Source organism: Indicator indicator, chromosome 17 (genome assembly GCF_027791375.1).
Source record: "Indicator indicator isolate 239-I01 chromosome 17, UM_Iind_1.1, whole genome shotgun sequence".
Taxonomy (NCBI): domain Eukaryota; kingdom Metazoa; phylum Chordata; class Aves; order Piciformes; family Indicatoridae; genus Indicator; species Indicator indicator.
The window spans coordinates 14,151,585-14,173,103 of record NC_072026.1 but is presented as its reverse complement, the minus strand read 5'-3'; the positions used below and the strand labels follow the sequence as shown (position 1 = coordinate 14,173,103).

The 21,519-nt window shown below is 41.8% G+C and overlaps 1 protein-coding gene across 1 annotated transcript in view; it reads left to right on the top strand.

Annotated features, from left to right (window-relative positions):
* The first annotated feature begins 5,201 nt into the window (after positions 1 to 5,201).
* TRPC5 (transient receptor potential cation channel subfamily C member 5) overlaps positions 5,202 to 21,519 on the top strand; it is a 71,957-nt gene continuing 55,639 nt past the window's right edge. Inside the window, exon 1 of the mRNA XM_054388436.1 lies at positions 5,202 to 5,579. Coding sequence (XP_054244411.1) covers positions 5,202 to 5,579 — 378 coding nt within the window. The remainder of the gene's footprint in view (positions 5,580 to 21,519) is intronic.

The following is a 21,519-nucleotide window of genomic DNA, read 5'->3' as shown; positions in this document are numbered from 1 at the left end:
CAGGGAGCTCAGCAATCGGTAACAGTGGTGTTTTTCCACCTCTTAATCAGCACTCTGAAAAGTCAAATGATGATGAAAGCAAATAAAAGCCAGGAAGGTCCTATTTTATAATGGGCCTAGTGGCTGCAGGAATGTACACTGGCACTGGCTCCCACCCTTTCAGTCATCCCATGCTGATTCCCACAAGACAGTGGCATGTGGGAGTGTGTTGTGCATGTAAAGTGGGACATGAGGCATAGTCCAGCTGCTAACAGATCCTGAAAAGATTTGTAGTGAAAACTGACGAAATTTTTAGTGGCAAAAGGCAGTGCTGCTGAGTGACGTTTGCCTGTCTGTCCTCATAACCACATCTCTTAACTAATGGCTACAGTTCAGTGCTGTTTCACTGCTCTTCTTTCTCCTTGCCCCCTCCTCACTGCTGCTTACACATCACTCAGGATGCCCCTCATGCCTTTCCCTTTTCCCCATCACTCTAAACTTTGTTCAGTCGTTGTGATGTTTTCTCTCCAACTAGAAACATTGGAAAAGAAAGCTAATTTTATTTTTTCTGTTGTCTCTTCCCCCTTGGTGCTGAAGTGATCTCTTGTTCACCTGGGCGTGATACATGAGTGTGATGAACTGATGATCATTTGGTATCAAGTCATGATCCAGGTTGTTGAGGACAGTTCAGTGTCTGTAGAGAATGCTGACTGTAGATTTCTTACAGATGGTAACATGTATAAAACTACTTCTTATTTTTTAGCAAAAGCAATTGCTTTCAGCCCTCAGTTGAAGTAATACCATTCCCTTGTGACTGTAATATGTCTGTCCCAAGAGTTCATCTGGAAAGCAGGCAGCACAAGATCCCACCAAACCATCCTGAGGCAGCTGTGATGCCGTTTCACTCTTCAGAACCAAAAAAGTGGCCCTGTTGATAGATACATAGAACTGAGTGGTAGAAGATGCAGAGGGATGTTTCCAGAGGTAGAAAATCCATTTTGTGTTACTAGGCAATTCATTGTGGCTGGAAACATTCCTTCCCCAAACCAGGCAAGCTACTTCTGCCAGGTATGGCTGCTTTTCAGGGGCTAATGCTATCGTTTCAGTGACAGACATAGAAAGGGTGTCAGGCAAAAATGGCTTGAAGATTTGGACTAATAGTTCAGGGAGAAGGGCAACCCAACTGGAGAGAGGTGATAAAGCCCAAACTGAGTGGTGAGTCCTGTTCTCCTTATTCTGGGTAGTTTGATTGGTTCTCTTAGTTTTTCTAGACCTGTTTGTGCCACAGGTATCACCACTGCATTAGATGGTCATTGGATATCATTTGATGCATCTGCAATCAGGCATACACTAGAAAAATTTTTCCTTGCTCCAAATATTAACTCAGAAAATGCCTCTCTCTGAAGAAAATTCACATGGAAAACGTGTGCTTTCAGGCTTTCTGCACAGATTCCAAAATTTACATGTTTGTATTTTCAATACCTTTCAAGTACTTCATTGTTTCTTTTCTCTAGGTACCTATGACTTGATTACCCCTTTTCTTACCTGTCTTTCAGCAGTATTTCTGTCTTTTTTTTTACTGTTAAGCAGGAGATACTGCCACTCTGGGATAGACAATTGATTCAGGGTCTACCAGCATTGTCTCTATTTCTTTCATCAAGAGATGCTCTCTCCAGGAGATTGTTGGCATTGGGAAGTGACAGCTAGAGATGAGTGATCCTTGGGCTCATTTGTTCCATCCACATGTTTAACTGATGCTCTTTTAGCTAGTTTTAGAAGAGAAAGGTGTCAGGTTTGGAAAGATCATCAGTAATTGTGCTGGATCTCAGGCTGAGGAGCTGTTCAACAGCTAAAGGTTTTGCTGAAATCTTCAATGTAATCCACGCAGACATCTGTTTCACAGAAACAGAAAACATCCGGTTGGAAGAGACCTCAAAGATATCCAGTTTTGGTAACTCCAAGCTATCATTTATACATGTAGTCTTGGGCCAAGAAGGCCAATGGTCTCCTGGTGAGTGTGGCCAGCATGTTGAGGGAGGTTCTCTTTTCTCTACTCTGCCCTAGCCAGGTCACACCTGGAGTATTATCCCCAGTTTGGGGCTCCCCAATTTAAGAGAGGTGAGGAACTACTGCAGAGTCCAGTGAAGGGCTGCAAAGATGAGGGGCCTGGAGCATTTCTGTGATGAGGAAGGGCTGAGAGACCTGGGACTATTTAGTCTGAAGAAGAGTAGCCTGAGAGGGGATATTCTCAATGCTCAGCAAGAGCTAAATGGTGGGGTCACAAGGGTGGGGTCACAAGGGTGGGGTCACAAGAATGGGGCCAGACTCTTCTCAGTGGTGCCAAGTGATAGGACAAGGGGTAATGAGCACAAAATAGAACCCAGGAAGTTCCATCTGAACATGAAGGAAAACTGCTTTGCTGTGAGGGTGCTGGAGCCCCTGAGCAGGCTGCCCAGAGAGGTTGTGGAATTTCCTTCTCTGGACCGATGCCAAACCTGCCTGGGCATTATGATCCCGGGCAACCTGCTGTAGGTGACCCTGCTGTAGTAGGAGCTTGGACTAGATGATTTCCATCCCTTCTAGCTCCCAGCATTCTGTCATTCTGTGATTTCCAAATGCAGTCAGCAGTGTGTTTGTTAGTGCAGATGATGTCATGAGAAGAATTTGGGGCAAATAACTCATTTTGTGAGCTTGCATCTTTGCATTTATAGCAGCTTCTTATGTTCTTGAAGTATTTACAAAATGCTTTCTTGGACTGGGACTGCACTGGAAGGAGAGATCTCACTGAGAAGTTAGGTTATCTGAAGCTTTCTTTCCTTTCTACAGAACTGTTGAAAAGGGAAAGGATCCAGTTCTGGCTTGATGTTTCATAAGGTGACATTTGTTATAACTCATTGCAAATGTTACTCACCATCTACAGAACATTCAATTAAAGTGTAGAGCAGTGAAAAATAGCCAGTTCCACTTTAGCAGCTCCACTCGTCACCAGAATCCTTCAGGTTTTTTGGAGACCTCTACATGGTGGCTAGCATCCTCTGCCACCAATCCCACCAGCTGGTATTCCGAGGCCCTGTGGGCTGGATTGTCACACAAGGACAGAATTTCCCTTCCTGTTTGGGCTTATTCTTACTTTCCCGAAGATCTCTTTGGTCCTTCCTTGTTATCAGACCTGTCCTGCATCCTTTTGTGTCAGTATTTCAGTGGGAATTGCCTGGACCCCACAGGGATAACACTGTCGAAAGAAAAATTTGAAAATGACCTGTGAGCCTCAGTCAGAGTTGGTTACACTTGTAGTTTATTAAGATTTGAAGCTCCAGAGTCACTTGAGATTGTTCCTTAGTTCTAAAAGCTTTAGTAGTGGAATATGTGCATAGAAAATAATATTTTATATTTATGATGGTTTCTACTCAGATTATAGGTCTTTTGCTTCTAACACTTTTGTGTGTGTCTTCAGGTTGAATCATATCTGCAAAGAGCTGTAACTCTGGAAATGTAACCAAGAAAAACTTTTCTGGTACTTGTAGGAAAGAAGGATACTAAGAGAGCAGCACATTTTAGAAGATACGGAAGTTGCAGTTACAGATCTCTGTCTCCCCAGGAAATTCACAGATGCAACTTGGCTGTGTGCTACACCCACCCACTATTTTGCAGTGTCAGCTGGGCTGGAGCTCGGATCCACCCACACCCACCACAGTGGGCCCATTCCACTGGAGCCAAAGGCAAAATGTAAATGGGCTCTGCTGAACGCAGTTGGCTTATGGCATGCAGTGGGATGGTGAAAACAGAACCTATGGTGTCTCACTCTCAGTTCAGCACCTGAACCACAAGATTTTCATCATCTCTTTATCAGAACCTCCTCTTTCCCCTGGATATGGCATTAAAATGGGACAAAACTCTGCCTGATTTGCTGCAGGAAGTCATTGAACTGATGTGGTTTATTGGTGCCAAACAGGTAGATAAGCGTAGCTCCTTTTTTCCTTACATGTGAATGCCTATCCAGCCCATGTTTCCTACTTCAGTCACCTGCCAGGCTCTTTGAGCTGTGAAAGGAACTTCATTTTGTTTCACTTTGCTACACGTGTTCCAGGGAAGAATTTACTTCTCATTTTTCTAGACCATAGACAACGTCACTACCTCTGGAGAGCAAGGGCAGTGCTTTCTACTTCAGCCTGTCTTTAGGTCCTATTTATAAATGAGGGAGAGTAAGAAAATAAGTTTAAAAACATGCAAACTTTAAAAATAAAATGGTGACCTAATCAAAGAGTAAATGTTAGGGAAAAATAAAAACCTGCTTTTAGAGATGGAAGCTGAAGAGAAGCACAAAAATAATAAAAATAAATCTTATTATGGTAAAGAGGAGGGTGTAAATCAGCAGCTCCCATCACTGACAGTTCATAGTGAAGGAGGAAAATGAAAAAAAACATTGAGCAGGAAATAAAGATGAGAAATGCACCTATTTGTACACGCTGTGGATTATCCATAAACCACAAGATCATGCTTCTGGCCAGATAAGTGAAATCAATGGCACAGTGTTCAAATTTTGAAACATACTGTCTGCCAGTCTGACTACCTCTTCTGAGCAGTAGTGTAACCATTTTTTCAGGGAGCCTTTGAAGACATTGAGGTACTGGAGTGTGTCCAAGGAAGGGGAAGAAAGATGGTGAAGGATCTGGAGAACAGGACTTGCAAGGAGCAGGTGAAAGAACTGGGGTTGTTCAGCCTGGAGAAAAGGAGACAGAGAAGGGACCTTCTGGCTCTCTACAACTCCCTAAAAGGAGTTTGTAGAGAGGTGAGGGTTGGTCTGTTCAACCAAGTAACAAGCGATGTATAATGAGAGGAAATGGACTCACGTTGCCCCAAGGGAAGTTTAGGTTGGATATTAGGAATAATTTCTCTGCTGAAAGAGTTATCAGGCATTGGAACAACTTGCCCAGGAAAGTGGTGGAGTCCCCATCCCTGGAGGTATTTTAAGAGTCATGTAGTTGAGGAGCTGTCAGTGTTAGGCTGATTATTTGATTCAGTGATCTTAAAGGTCTTTTCCAATCTAGGATATTAATTCTGTGATTCTTTGAAAGTAGAGTTGTTTAGCGTCAATGCATTGAGGATAAAACAGCTTGAAAAGGGTCTTTGGAAGTTTATCCCCTGTGAGGAACAGGCAGGAGTTGCTTAGCTCTTGTCACATTCTTCTTCTTGCCCCACAGGCTGCCCGCTCACTATGAACAATGGCCCAGCTATACTACAAAAAGGTAAACTACTCACCGTACCGAGACCGGATCCCGTTACAGATCGTGCGAGCGGAGGCAGAGCTCTCGGCGGAAGAGAAGGCCTACCTCAGTGCTGTGGAGAAGGGGGACTATGCCAGTGTCAAACATGCCTTGCAAGAGGCAGAGATCTACTACAACATCAACATTAACTGTATGGATCCTCTTGGTCGCAGTGCCCTTTTAATAGCCATAGAGAACGAAAATCTGGAGATCATGGAGCTGCTTTTGAGCCACAGTGTGTATGTGGGAGATGCTCTGCTGTATGCAATACGGAAAGAGGTGGTGGGAGCCGTGGAGCTGCTGCTGAATTACAGGAAGCCGAGTGGTGAAAAACAGGTTAGTTGAGTTCACTTTTAAGTTATTATTCTGCATTAGGAATGTAGTATTGCACAGAGAGGTGCTGTGCAGTCATAAAACAAAGTCCCTAATGTAAGTCCATTGCTTTAAATGCCCAGAGTAGATGTGAGCAGCCCTGTTTGGGTGATGACTTTCCAGTCTGACTTAAATATTCAGCGTTTTCAATTTCACACAGTGTTCTTTTCAGTCTTACAGTGTTTGTGAACATACTGATTTATAGGTTGATTTATAGACATGCACTTTGTACAGGAGTTTGGGGCTGTCTGAGATTATAATACAATCTATAAATATGAACTATTGCCACGCTGTTGTTACTGGTATTAAGTGGAATTGCTTTTCATAAGTAAATCCTGAAAACACACAAGCTTATAAATAACTGTAAGCAAGCAAACAGTCTGCTGGGTTTCACTACTTAGCCATAGGACAGATGTTTCATCTTGGTCTCCATCTCCAGAGAGCTCTAGTTCAGAAGTGTTGAGGCAGTACGTAATGGTACAGCATGAATTAAGCTGCTATATATCTGAGCAGTGACTGGCTGTGCCTTGTAGGAAGGATCCTTAGCCATAAGGATCTCTGTGAAAAAAATACAGTCTGAATCCTGTCACTTCAAGTGTCACATTTCACACTGTCCCAAACTTTTTCTTTTTTGCTTCTTCTCATTTGCAAGAACTGCTGCCAATAACTAGAATAGTTTATAGGCATTACTGACCCCTGACTATTTTTGCATGTTCACTGCTTAGAAAGGAACATTCAAAACTTGGATGATCCTTATATGTGAAGCCTTGTTTTGAAGTATATTTGAACATATCCCTCTATATGTGAAAGAAGAAAATTATTAATTCCAATCGATCATAGAAGAAAATGTTTTCAATGGCTAGACTCATAATTTTTCATTAGTAAATTTTTGTAGGCAAAGCAAACAATAAGGATCAACCCTGACAAGAGTGCTCAGCTTAATGCTTAAAAATGGCAGCATTCTGCATGCTGTAGCAATGTGATTCCATTCTGTGGCTTAAGCACTAGAGAGATGAAAAATCTTTTCTATCAGACCTAAAAACTGAAATGGTGGTACTAGGTTTTAGTCCCACAAAATATAAGTAGCTAAATGTGGACATAATAGAGAATGAGGCTTTTTTTTTCAGTCTTCTAGAACATTTGACCATCCTATAGGCTAACAGGACAGAAAGTAGAATAGGAGGAGAGGGTTTTTTTCAGTAGCATGAAGAACTGCCAGTAATTATTCCAGGTTAATGAGAAGTTGCTCCTGCAATGTCATGGAAAGCAAGTGATGGGATTTATGTGGATTTCTGTAAGATCACTTGGGTACCAAAACTTGTTTCCTCTCAAATTCACAGCCTTGTTAGCTTAGCTTTGTAAAGACAAGAGGTCCCTGAAGAAAGGTTGATTTACTGCAGCTTGAAATTCAACTCCAGCATCTCTAATTCAGTGATACATTTCATAGTAGGTCTGTTTTATTTTTCTTTATGCCAGTGTGCAGCTCTCCTTCTGTAGCTAGGTCTGTATCTGCTGCAGAGTTTACAACTTGAAGGAGAACGCGTGTGGGAGAAGAGATGCAGTGCCAGCTTCAGCTTTATTTACAAAGTTTGTTACAAGACCATATTTCATCAGCAGGTTTTAGATTAGTTCTGGCTTGATGCAAGATCTTATGTACAAACTTGGATTAACTTCTCTGGCTGAGGTTCAGTTTTCTGTAAACTGCAGGAAGCATTTGATGGTAAGAGGGTCAGTTTCGCTGACTGTTCATGCAGTGATGATAATTGACACTTAGTTCATGTATAGTGATATAACATTAAATGGAAAGAAGTGCCTAGTTAAGCAAAGTTGAAATAGAGTTGGTCAGCTTGTCAAATTACAAAGTTAATATAGGAAGAGTTTCTGGACTCAAGTTCCTAATGCTAATTCCACAGCAGTATGTTCAGTAATTAGCTTTGCTGGACCCTCTCTCAGAAAGTCCTCTGGGAATCCCAAACCTAGTTGCCTTCACAAGAGCTCCTGATAAATCAGATTACGACAGCTTTGTCCTGATCAGCTATTTATATGTTCTAAAACATAGAGAAAACCTTATTTTTTGTTTGAGTAGTAACAAAAATTCACACTTCATGGAACAGTTTCTGTCTGGCTGAGAAATTTATAAGGTAGTGTCATAGCACTTACATAAAAGGTTGAGTAGAATCTGTTCATTAAATGTGCAGAAGGTTAAGTTTGCCTGAGCAAACCTGAGTGAAGGCAGCTCCTTGACTCATGCATAGCAGCCTGTTTCCAGTTAGGGGCTGTTTGTCTTTGCTGCACTCTGGGCAAAAGTACAAAAGCAGCATCTTCTGATTGCTTTCACTTACATGTTCAATACATTTATCTGAGTCCTGGGTCTCTGAAAACCTGTTAGTTCCCATTTTCCTACTGCCTGCCTCTGAGAGGTTATTATTTGACTGTACCAAAGTCTCGTTTCTCTAACTGCCAGGCAGGAAGAGCTCTTCCTATTTGCGTCTGTTCACGTCAGTTCAGTTAATTGTTGTCTTTGCATCTCAAAAGCAGCTGAGCAGCATCATTCAGGATAATCCATTTTATGGGCATGTATTTTCACTTATTCCCACAACCTTATCATCCTTCCACAGTCCTGATCAAAAAGTGTTACAGGTTGCTTTATGCCAGCTTCTCGTGGGGTTATAGTGACTGTGTCTAGCAAAAGATACCCAAGATGGTGTAGAAAACCGTGGCCTCTTACAGACTTGACCTGCAAAACAGTTCTGCTCTCCACCCACAGAGTCTTTAAAAGGTGATGTGTTCTGGGTGCTCCATACCTGTCTCTTGCCCAAGGGGAAGAGCTCTGCTTTTCCCCTCTATGATGACCTTTCCAGGGAGCTGAAGTAAAAAAAAGAATTCAAAGATAAGAAGTGACCTTTGTTGTCTTCCTTATGTAAGAGGCTCAGGCTCTCATTTATGATGTAAGGAACAGGGAGAAATGGATGAAGAGACTGGGCAGCAGAGATGCTTGTGCCCTGTTATTAAGTGAAGGCAGGCAGTCATTATTTTTCAGACCTTTGCTAGACTGCTGTTTAAGCCCCACTTACTGAAAATACCATGACAATGGCAGGGGTAAGTCATAGCCAGTAACTATAACAACACACTGCTCCCACACTGCAGCCCTGCCTGTAAGGGGTGTCTCTGGAGAAGAAATTACTCCTTCTACATGTGAAGCATATGAAAGCCAGGAGCATGAGCCACCTCTCTCTAAAGACTGCTACAAAGCACATGATAGATGAGTGTGCTGAATGGTGATGTGTTAGAGTAGTTGTATATCCTTCTAGGTTTACCTTCAAGCAAAGTTCAGGGGCTGTTTTAAGAACTTAACATGCCTCCTCAGCTCTGTTCTGCCCAGTCCTGGTAAGTTAGAGGCATGGTTTTGGGTCTGATTCTCTGAGTCTTAGATGAAGCTGGGGAGACATCACCAGTTACAGCCAGAATAAGTCTATGGCTAATAAAGTTAACAGCTCTTTTCAAAGGTACTGTCACCTATGGCAGATTTTGGGTCCAGTACAAAAAGTCATCATAGAAGTGTTTTGGTTGGAAGAGACTTTTAAGATCATAAAGTCCAATCATTAAGCCATCACTGACAAGTCATGGTGTAAGCATCTTATTTTTGTTAGCATGGTAAGACCATAGAAGTGTGCTGGTGTGCTTCAATCCCAGCAGAGTAAAGCTCAGTTTTTTAAGGGTCCACTTTCTTCTCTTCTCAGATATGCCACACCATACTCTAAGGTGCACTCTCACTTTTCTGACTCTCACTGTGCAAATGTGGTCCAGAGTGCAAATGAAGATGCCTTTGTGCAGAGCATGTGGTGCTCCAAGCTGTGACAGCCACGCCCACCCACAGCATAGGTGTGAGCTTTGCTGACCTCGGTAGGACATGGTCTGGACCTGGTACAGCACCAAGAGCTGAATTCTTGGGGAAATAAAGGAAAATTCAATTCTCTACTCAAAATAGATTAAGTAAAAAAAGAGCTTTTCTAGTTCTGTGATTTTTACAAGTTCACTTGCTATTTCCAAGTATTACATAATTTACTCCAATTAATCCTTAAATTTATTTTTTTTTAAAACCATAGTTCACTTTTGCCAGTCATTTTGGATTGCTGTTTGGTCACTTGAATCCTAGGCTAGTTTTTGGTTTTCCTCAAATAGATGCCAGACATTTGCAAAGCAAGCAGCCTATTCATGAATATTAAGAGGAACAACAAACTAAACTAATATCCTTGGAAGCTGGAGGGTAGTCAAGTGTTGCTTTTCCTGTGGAGGATTGTAGTTAGTGAATATGTATTCTCCAGGAAAGAAAAGTGAGCTGAATCTGGTGCTTTAATAGTTATTGTTTGCTTTTCAGGACAGTGAAGAGGCTGGTATTGTATTGCATGGTGGCAGAAGAGCAGTAAACATGTACCACAGACTGCTTGGCATGGCAGTCCATACCCAGGTCTTCGTGTTATTTAAATATATTTTGTTTTGTTTTTCTCTTCTAAAAGTAATTTTAGAATTATTTTTTTTTTACTATAGGGAATCCCAGCATAGTGGAGGTTGGAAGGGACCTCTGGGGATCATATAGTCCAAAATCCTTGCTAAAGTAGGGTTAACCAGAGCAGGTTACACAGGACTGCAATTTCCAGGCAGGTTTGGAATCTCTCCAGAGCAGGACACTCACAGGAAGGAAGATTTTTTCTTATTATCAATAGAATGGTTGTGTTTTCAGCCAGACTGGAGTCTGCACCTAAATTGCACCAACAAAGTACAGGAAATACGTCTGAAAATTAACATTTTCCTACATTAGTAATTCACTTTTGATTTATCATTAATGATAGTTGTATTTCCAGACATTTTGAAGCCCACTGAAATCACTACACTTTTTGACTTAGATGAGGTCTTCAGGGGCATTTTTTTAAGAGCCTCTTGTGTGAATCCTGTGGAGGGGTCCTAGTTCTCCACCAAAACCACATCAGAGCTCACAGGGCAACACTCTCAGTTCACACAGATTTTGCATCTGTATTTGCCTTGCTACAGGGGACATGTTTGCAGTGCACCAGACATGCTGGATGCTGAGTCCTCCTTCCATTCTTTGAGAAGGTGTTAACAGTCATCTGAATTACTCCAAGTCCATGGTGTAACCATAAGTACCTTTATGGGTAGCTGTTTTCTTCACGACAATCAGAGCTGACATTGAGTGTTTCCATAAGGATGATACTAGCATCTCTCCAGTATCTGCCAAAATTAGCAGTTTGCTCATGGCAGATGGCTCCAAATTCATTCTGGTTCACAGATGGGACTACAAATACAATTTCTCAATAATGAGAGTAAAAAGAAAAAGGATCTCAGTATTTATGAGTGTGATTCAGTTTGTTTCGGTGGTCCAAAGACCTTCTGAATCAATGAGATCTCAACAGATCACACGTCTTCCAAAAAGAGCTTTACGGAAATAAACCCTGGAAGAATATGGTTGTGAAGAGGAAACTACAGAGAATAAAAGACAAGTTTTCAGACTTCAGAGTTGCTAATTCTCAGATAGCCGCTGATGGGAAAGTTGCTGCACTCATTAGTATTTACAAATTCATAATTTGACCTCAAAAATCCTCTTTCAAATGAGCTGATGAGTGAAAATGTGCCTTAATAAGCATTGTGTAAGCATCATAGATCAACAGCCTAGAGACAATCTTTTGTGACCCAGAAATTACATGTTTCATTAAACCATTTAATTCTTGCCCAGATCCAGTAACTTTCTTGATACAATGTGGTTTAGCTTAGTTTTTCTGCTCACATCAGGTTTTGCCCTGTATGCAGAATTCAGTGCTAAGTTTAGCACTAACTACTACCAGTTCTTGATTTCTGCAGCCTCTGCTCTGATGATTTGTAGATGTACAAGCTCATTGCCAGCATTGTCAGCCCTGTGCTATCACTGACAGGACTTCTGAAGTCAACAGAAGATCAGTTGTCAGATTTCTCATGACACAAAAGCTAGATTCTGAAGGCAACTACAAAGATAAGTTTTAGAGAAGAGTTTTAGATGAAGCTTGTGATCCTCATGTCCTGGTTGAAGTGGTTACTGTAGATCTCTCAACTGCAAGCAAAATGCAGGTGTTCTGCAGCAGGACCTGAGCCTCTGGGGTATGCAGCTGATAGAAATGTATCCTGTCTCTTCCAGTGAAAGGTTTATGCTTCTTTTCGAGGTGAGGGTGAAGGAGAGACTTGTAGACTTCCTCGCTAAAATTGCGAAGTCTTGCAGCGTTAGCTCCTAACCTATAAGCTGAGATTGCTCACATATTGGCTGACCAGAGAAGTCTTGCTTTTGTGGTGGTAATAGATGTCATGGGTACATGGACCATCTTTTTCTGGAATATTATACAATCATTAAGGTTGGAAATGATCTCTGAGATCATCGAGTCCAACCATAAACGCAACACTACCATGGCCACTAAACCATGTCCTGAAGCTGGAGTGTTAGAAACAGTGTGAATACACTACAAAGGCAAGCAGATCTGTGTAGTGCTTCTGCAGTGTTAACCATTGCATACCAGCAGTATTTCTGCTCCTCCTTGAGTTTAAAAAGTTAAGCTAATTCAGGAAGGAAACCTGAGCATCAAGGAGGTCGGTCCATAGGCATGGCCTGTAATCACTGAGTTCTTGCTGTTGAGCACTGTAACAGAGAATGTAAGAGACTGATTGGTGTGACTCAGTACAGCTATTGTGCCCTTTAGTATGACTCAAACCAAACATTTCCATGTTAATATAAGAGGTCTAAAGTAAAAAGAGAGGGTGGAACCTGGTTAGATACACTCTTGAGCAAGAGCAGGTTCTGAAGAATAGAAGCAGTTGAGAGAAAACTGGCCACAAGTTCTCTGTATGAAAATATTTGAAAGGCACAGTAAGGAAGAAAGACTGTGTCTGAAAACAGAAAACTAGCTGTTACTGCTCCAAAGCCTAATGGCTCTGCTAGCATCCAAGCTTTTCATTATTTTTATTGATTCAGTAATAATTCACAGCTATAGTTAACATGCCTTTGACATTGGCGGCTGCCTTCGAAATGAATTCCATCTAATTAAACTAAACAACAGAGAAATCAAAGACCACTTCAGTTAATTATTGCATTAAACTGGGAATGTCTTTCCTCCCTCCCCATTGCCTCCCTCCCCAAACAATCCTGAATCTGTGAGAAGGAGGTGAGAGGCAAAATGAAGAACCTAACAAGAAATATTGGGGCTAGGGCTTGCAGGCTGCAGTGTCAGCTACCAGACATCTGACAGTGGCAAATAAGTCACTGGCTTCTTTTCCTGGGCCAACATAAAGTCCGTTATTAGTTCCTTAGAGGGCTGATGGGGTCGGGCTAAGAACTGCATCACAGTGTTCACAACCATGTTGTGCTTATAATTTAACATATAGACAGGTGGAGAGGTCAGGAATCATAGAACTGTTAAAGTTAGAAAAGGCCTTTAAGGTCATTGAGTCCCACCAAGTATTCTGCTAAACCACATCCCTCAGTACCACATCTACACAGCCTTTAAATCCCTCCAGGGATGGTGACTCTACCACTTCCCTGGGCAACCTGATCCACAGGGAAGAAATTGTTCCTCATGCCCAATCTAAACCTCCCCTGGCACAACTTGAGGCCATTTCCTCTTGTTCTATTGCTTGTTACTTGGCAGAATGTGCTGTTATACAAGATGCTTCCTAGAGAATGATCTTCATTAATTTGTGGGAGTGATCTTAGGACTTGCCTGCATTTGGCATGCTGCATGGTGTATTTCCAGTCAGGAGTGGTGGGATTCATCTGCGTGGACTTCCTGGAGTAAATGGTTTGTAGGGAAAAAAATCCTGTTTCTGTTCCTATACAAGCAAGCTTGTAGTCTCTATAGATCTGTTGATTAAGGTGTTAAGTTTCAAAACTCCACATTTCATTCCCTACCCAGAACCCATCAGCGTGCCTAGTTTACTCACCACTCGTTGCTCATAAGCCCCAATTACAGCATTAGCTGTTCCCTGACATCACACAACACATCTTTGTCTTTAGTCTCTGACTTCTGAGACCCAGAAGCAGCTTTTAACATGGCTGTGTAGATTCACCAGTACAGACACACAGGAGAGTCAGCCTGGTTGCAACACATTTTCCAAGAGAAACTTCTGTTTCTGTGTATGAGGAAAATGAACATAAATTACACATTCCTCCAAAACGAAGCTCTAAGTTCTTATAAGGAATTGCAGGAAGGTTTGGTAAGAGTCCACTCCTCCTTATCTGGCTGTCAAGTAGAGCAGTGCATGGGTTTGCCAAGTAGAATGGCACTTTTATGGCTTGTTTGTCCCTGTGATGGGCAGTCTTTCAGAGGCAACAAGGTGGGGGAAATCCAAAAGGCTTTAACTGTGAACAATATTCTCCCTAGTCCTCCCTGCATGGTTCCAGCAGGTGAAGGCTGTGATCCAAGGTCTGTGCTCTGTCGCTGCCTTAAGACAACATGTTGGAAAGCTGATCAAGCCTGCAAAGAGGCTCAGGGTCACGTGCATTGTTGGTGCTTAATTCAAGGCAGTGTGAGAGAACTGGTGTGCTCCACTTAAACACTCTTCAGGCAGACAGATGATGCGTTAGAGGCAGTCTCTGAAGCATGAGAAGCATATAATTAGCTGAATGTTTTGAACTACCTAATGTTAGAAATAACAAAGGAAGTCACTAAGTGGTAAAACAGGAAGATCACAACCATGCAGATTTTCTTCTCATGTGAGGCTCTGCCATCCCTCTGGATGGTCACTTCTTTGTTATCTTAAACTCTGGGGTCTTTTCAGAAGCCAGTGTCTTCTTGGTTGGTGTAACACCAATGCCAAAAGACAGGCTCCTGTTTGTGAGCATCAAGCTGTGTTTCGTGCAACATCTGACAACGCTGGGCTGGCACCAGATGCAAGCACTCACTCCTCTCTGATGTTGTCTAATGATCAAATCTGATCCTTCTCTTTTTTTCTTTTTAAAGGAATGTGATTGAATAGGAGCACAACCCCACCTCTCCCGAGCAAAAAGCCCTCCCTTTTCAAGTCCTCTTAGCAATATATTACCTCATCTAAACTTAATGAAACATCTCTCCTCTGCGCACAGCAATAAATTACAGGAAATAGGGGCATTTTATGTACAAAGATGACATAAAAGGCTATAGATAGCAGGATTATTAGCCTATATTAGCACATCTTCTCCTTGTAACCACAAAGAATAGATACCAGAAAAAAATTATTTAAAAAGCTGGACAATTCTTTCTTCCCAGAATAAATCCTGGAAACAAAAGAATAGCCAAGATTACTTTGAAGAAAGAGCCTGCAAATTTTCAGCTAACCATGGGCTGTATTTGTTTCAGCACACTTAGGGTCAGGGCAAAGCTTATCCATAAAATGAAAATATCTCTAAAGCGCAGAGCTGCTCCAAGGCCTTTAGTGTAGCTGGGAAATGTACAGGATTGGATTAACTAAGCTCTTTAACAAAATTAATTTCCAGACTTAAAAACAACAGTAACAATTGTTAGGATTTAGTATTTGTTTTTACCCAAACCAGCTGCTTCTATCACAGAGTGACTTGTCAAATGGTAATGAAAGTGAAAAAAAACGAACAGCACTTTATGTTTCCAAATGGGAAAAAAAACAGCTTCAGGAGACAATTCATGGTACTCTCATGTTAACAATACTGGACTTAGACATGAGTTGGTATCAGAGGGTCTCAGGAAACAGATCTAGGAAGCAGCTAGAGAATCTCTGTGTTTTGGCAAGGCTTTGGTAGATCCATGTGATGGTTTGACACACTGATACAGTCCATAACATGCTGCAAGGCAGGTTCTGATGTCACTTAGGCAATTTTTTTCTCCAGCCGCTTCATTAATGGCTGGATTTGTAACAGTCCTGAACTTTTGTCCCTTGTTTAACTGGACAAGTGTCATTATTCAGCTAGCCCCAGGCTGCGTAAGCATACGATAAAGCCAAGATTCATTTGATAGTTGGCCATCTCAGAGAGATAATGTGACATAACATGCATATTGTAACTACAATGAACTCCTCAACCACTCCTACACGGAGGAAAAGTCATAACCAGGAGAGGGTGCAATTGCTCATGGCACAACTCTGGTCTGATGTCTCTGAAGAGCAGTGGGCACTTGATAGCCCTTCTTCACGCTGGATCCAGCAGTTATTAGCTGGAGCAAGAGCAGAATACAGGGCAAAGCAGACCTCAGGACTACACTGCATTTACATACAAGATGTTCAAAGACAAGCTAAGTCTTTAATAGTGTCCCTCTGTGACTTGGATAATAAACTCTTGTGCTGACTGCACTCTTTATTCATTTCATCATCACATGCCTCATCATATTTCCTCCACCCATATCAGAAGGAGAGAGTGGCTTAGAAGAGAATACTCTGTCTGCAATAAATAGCCATAGGCCATTTAAATGTGTATTTGCAAAATTCTTCCCTTCTGAAAGCTTCTCTCTGGATTCTTTTTTAATCCCCAATAAAAGGGAAGTTATTATGGAGCATCAACCACAAATGGTGACATCTTTTGACAAACTTCCTGGCTTGCTGCATTTCCTGAACACATGGCTGAGCACAAGCTCTGCTGCAGTTCTGCCACTGTCATGGCAGATGCAATAGGTTTCAGTGTAGCTCTGCAAGATAATCCCTTGGGTCTACCTCCACTTTTACACACATGGGTAAGAAGTCAAATTAAAACTTGAAGAATTGAGAGCAGATATATCAGTATTTTGCTTCTGTTACAGAGAAATACTTGGGTATACAGGTATCACAAATCTCATTTTCCCCAGTATTTTAGCAGCAATACAATTATATTGTGCTGTACTTTATTCAAAGATGTCTGTTTCAGTGTTAATATTCACTGTCTGGAAACCTTGTATAAGCATTTGGCGTGCTACAAGGTACTAAAAGGTACCAGTTTTCTCTGTTTTGCAGTATCAGTCTGAGGGGCAGAGACTTTATTTGGCGTTACAGGTGTGTAAGGTTTTAGTCCAGAAGGAGCCTTTTTGCCAGTTGGATGTTCTGGGAGAGCTGTATTGAAATTGCTGGAATACTTCAATTACAACAGCAGAGCTTCTCCAAAGTATTTCTACAACCATGTGTGCTTTATGCAGGAATTAATGAACTTCATAACCAGTACAAAAGCCCTTAAAGTACATGACTGTAGATATCAGTTTGTGCTGTTCATTATCTTTCATTAACCAAATTACATAATTTCAGTCAATGAATTGCTCTTTAGAGGGAAAACAGCCTTGCTGTTTATATAGCTATTGTCATCACTCTGTTAGAAGATGTCTCTCAGGGCATCTCTGATTAAGATATTCAGGTATTGAAACTTGCACCACCTAAAATGAATGCTTAAATATATGGAAGCATGCAACATTTTTCCAGAGTCCCATGTGAGGAATCAAATGCCCACTGTGCCAGTCACAATATGTTTTTTTTTTCAAGATCCTTTTGCTGGTAACATGGCCGATCTGCAGTGTAGCAACACTGACTGTCTCTCATACTCTATTTATAGAGCTGCAGCTAGAAGGACTGCAATTCTGAACAAAATCACACTCATTGGTAAAGCTCCTTCTGACCACTGAGCCTCACACTGAATTGATACAATACAAAATCTTTTTAGAATGGCAGAAACTGGCTCTGCTTGTTACTGGTGTGTGCGCTTCCCCATAGAACTGCATGCAGAAAACTAGAAATAGGAAATTCTTGCTCAGTAAATTACCCAGGCTTCCATTTCTACAAGTGTTGCATTTGAAGTTTGACATTAAGGTTGTTTGAGTATGTTCTGTTTAGTTAAACATCATTTTTGGCTGTTGGAAAAATCTTTTGCAACATATAGTTGTATCAAAAAGTTGTGCAAGCAGAAAATAATGCAGTTTAATAATAATTTACATCTTATTGTGATTATATTTACAATTTATTACTCGGGTTCAGGTGTGGTGCTAGTTTATGGAATGGAGATGGCTTGAAAATGGGTCAATTGCACCTGTAACAGGTAAAAGTAGCATTAGTTATTTTCAAGCAAAAGTGGCAGCATTCTCAGTATCAAACAGGATGCATGTTTAAAATGCCTTTGACCCAAGAATCTTACAATTAGATTAAGAAAACCAAGAAAGGAAAGGACCTTGTGGTTTGGGTTTGCTTTACTGTGTAGATATTATCTTTTCAGTTTGGATCTGAAGTGCTGAAGGGTCATCTGGGGAGGCTGCAGCTGGGAGCACCAGTAAAAGTGAACATTGACAAGAGACCTGAACATGAAGGGAGGCTACTGTCTGGTAGAGTCCCCAGACCATAATCAGGAGGACTGTCTAATATAAGAGAGGCAGAAAAGCATAAGATGCAGAGGAAGAAACAGGAAACCATCCCAGGATAGACATGAGCCAGAACTCTTTCCTCAGAGCTCAAGATTTTGCTGCAGAACAGCTTTTTGTCCTTTTTTAATACACATAGATAGATGATAGATGCTGTAGAAACCCGATAGCTTGCTTCAAAACCTTCTAGTGTTTAAACCTGCATACTAGTTCCTAGGTCAAAGGCAAAAAATGCATTAATTGGAGTCTGAGGTTGGTTGAAGAGTATGCATGCATTTGAGCTATACTTCTTTAACCTTGCATTTGCTGTGCTTTGGTTCTGAGCAGCCTCAAAGCACTTGAACTGGGTTGCTTTTACACAGCACTAAACCAGAGGACATGCTCCAGGGGCACTGAGATAGCAGAGATTAAATGCAAAGTAAAGCTCCTAAAAGACCTACAAGGTCCTTGAGTCTTCAGTGGCAGAGTTTTTTTTTCATCAGTAATTCTGCTCCTCTTACACTGTGCTGGTTACTAACAAAGCAGATATTCCTGCTCTTCCTGTCTAAAGCTTCTTTCCAGCAGCTCACTATTTAGTGGAAAACTTGTTCAGAGGAGAGCTTAGCTTTACTGAACAGTGCTTTTTATGTGAGCTAATCCTCCATTTTCTTCTCCTCTAACAAATTAAGCTTGTTTCTCCCCTTCATTTTTCCCTCTTTAAATAAAGATCTTTGACTGCAGTATGGTTCAGAGAAGCAGCAGTACAGTGCTAAGCAGCCTGTCTTTTTGAGGATTAAGTCTAGAAAGATAGTAACATTCAGTCACTTGTTGTTAATGGTAGTGCTGATTTCTTAAGTGAACCTTCCCAGGATGAAATACAGGCAAGGCAACATGCTTCTGTGCGAGTGTGACAATAAGGTTCTGAAGGACTCAGCTTAACAGCTTCTGTCAGGTGATGAGGTTAATGGAAAAGAATTTGTTATTCAGGTCACTTAATGAAAATAACCTTGGGAGAGCTTAGCAAAGCCCTTGGGGTAGAATAATTTATTCCTCTACTGCTTCCATCACTGTAAGTTAACCCAAGCCATAGAAGAAGCTGATCTAAACATAAACTCAACCCGTCAGAGTAGTGCAGGAGGAACATCAGCAATTACAATGCGTTGCTGTAATCTCTGCTACCCCTCCAGTGCTAACACGCAGAGCACAGCCTTCAGAGTAAAGGCTGGCTTTGCACAGCCCTGCCTTTAAAACAAGACAGTTTGTCTGTTAGGGTGCAGGACATCAAAGCACTGTGCAAGATGACAACAAAAATATTCACCACGAGATGTACAATTTTTAGCCAATGGGTGGTCCTGGGATCAGGCAGGCATAGGAAAGAGGCCACAGCAGCCATCATTCACAGTTTCTCTTCTGTGCTTTGCTGCTCAGCTATAATGGGAAATAAACTTCAGCTCCTGCGATTTGAGGCTTCACACGGATCTGCTCCCAGACCCCAGGGAGCCTCTATGTCTCTGTACCACCATTTCACTTCTTATCCTTTAATTAAAAGTGCCAGGAAAACACAACCCCCACACGGCAGCTGCCTGAGACCAGCAAAGTACTGCCTCATTTTGGGGGTATTTGACAGAATAGATATCTCAATTTGATCTCAAACCTTGGAGCAACCACTTTGAGAGCCCTAGATCCAGATTTAGAAGGCCTTAGGAGCAGACAATATTAGCACTATCCCCACCTGTAACATTACCACCTTCTCTACAAGCACCCATTCCATGTTCTGAGCGACACGAATACTTCATCTGTGTGAAGCTGAAAATCCTTTTCACAGCCTTGGGTACAATAACTTCCATACAGGAAAACAAGATTAAACTTGACAGTAATAGGAGTGATAGAGAAGGGAAGCATTCTTCCTTTGAGGCAGAGACTCTGAATACAGAAGCCAGTGGCTGGCTGAAAATGGGAGGAAAAAGATAAATGCAATTATTCAAGCATCAGGGCTTAAGAAAAATGCTTCTAAGAGAGAGAAAAAAGAAAAACCCACACCTTTCTCTTGACATTTGACAAAGTACCTGAATGAGCTAAGCAAAGAGGAAAAAAGTCAAAGATCCTACAAAGAGCTGTTTTCAGCTGTGTGCTACTAGATATCTTCAAATACATTTACCCAACCTTCCTGAGCAACACCAAGCCCTCCATGACCCACAGCAAACCTTCACTACCAGTGTCATTTCCCCAGGATTTGTATTTATGGGCTCCCTCCTGGCTATCTCTGTGAGGACCAGCTGGGTTAGCAAAGCCTCTTTACACTCCTGTGTCTGTGGGCAGCCAGTGATTTAACTCCTTGTGAGCTGCAGTCTTGTATTATTCCCCAAAATACCTCCAGCCACCCAGGGGTGCCCTGCTCCAATACATGACTCAACATCTGAGTGTGGTGCCAACCATTGTGTGTTTTGAACAGGCTGTGTCCTGCTGTCACAGATGGGTTATGTAGAGGTTTGTCAGTCAGCTGCAGCCTAGGAATCTTCAGCAATTTAGTGCTATAGAGGCACTTAACTCCCAGGGAACTCGGGTTTTGTGGTTGGAGGTTCACTGGCTCTGACCTTGTTGCAGCCTTTCAGTGCTTATAGTGGCCTATAAGAGAGATGGGGAGGGACATTTTAGCAGGGCGTGTTGTGATAGGACAAGGGGCAACAAGTTGAAACTAAAGGATACTTTTTTTTTTTTTATGCTGAGGGTGGTGAGACACTGGCCCAGGTTGCCCAGAGGTTGTAGATGCCCCATCTTTGGAGCCACTCCAGGTCAGGTTGTCTGGAGCTCTGAGCAACCTGCAGTAGTTGCAAATGTCCCTTCTTGCTGCAGAGGGTTAGATCACCTATCAAGGTCAAACCGTTCTTGTGATTCTCTAACCAGCCTTAGGTATATCCTACAGAAGGATTTCTAACAGTTACTTTATGCTACTTTATCTCTGCTTTGCTTTTGGGTTGTTACAGACTGAGTAGTTTCCTGTCATTAGGAGTTTTTAACAATAGTTTCTCTAAAACTCCTTTGACATTTGCAAGGGGAAACAGACCTACTGTTCACCAAAACCAGCAATCACCCCTTTGGCAGCAGGATGCCAACTGCCAGGGCAGGAGTGGTGGGCATGCGAAGTACAGTATGCTTGAGTAGTGATTAACACACAACAAAGAGAGCTGCCTGTGCTGCAAATGGAAACACACTGTGTGCTTGGGATGTAAGAGCATTTTGGTCTAATTTTGCACTCTGCATATAGTAATAAGACACAACAGGGTGTGCATTAAGCTCATCTTTTGAGAAGTGCAACAGTAGCTGAATAATGCACACCCTGGAGTGTCCTATTTGTAGTGGACTATGGCTCATTAGTTTTACATTCAAATTGTTTCAAACCCATTAAAAAAACCCAGATCTGTTCAGAGGGCAGTTATGTAATGTATCCTTCCGCTGAAAAGTGGAAGTATTTTCAAATAAATACAGTAGGGAAATGGTGAGGAAGAGCCTTGCTCCTCTGCAGACCAGGGTTTGGTTTGGTTTGTGTGGGACCTACTAGGAGCAGGTTCCTGGCTTTCTAA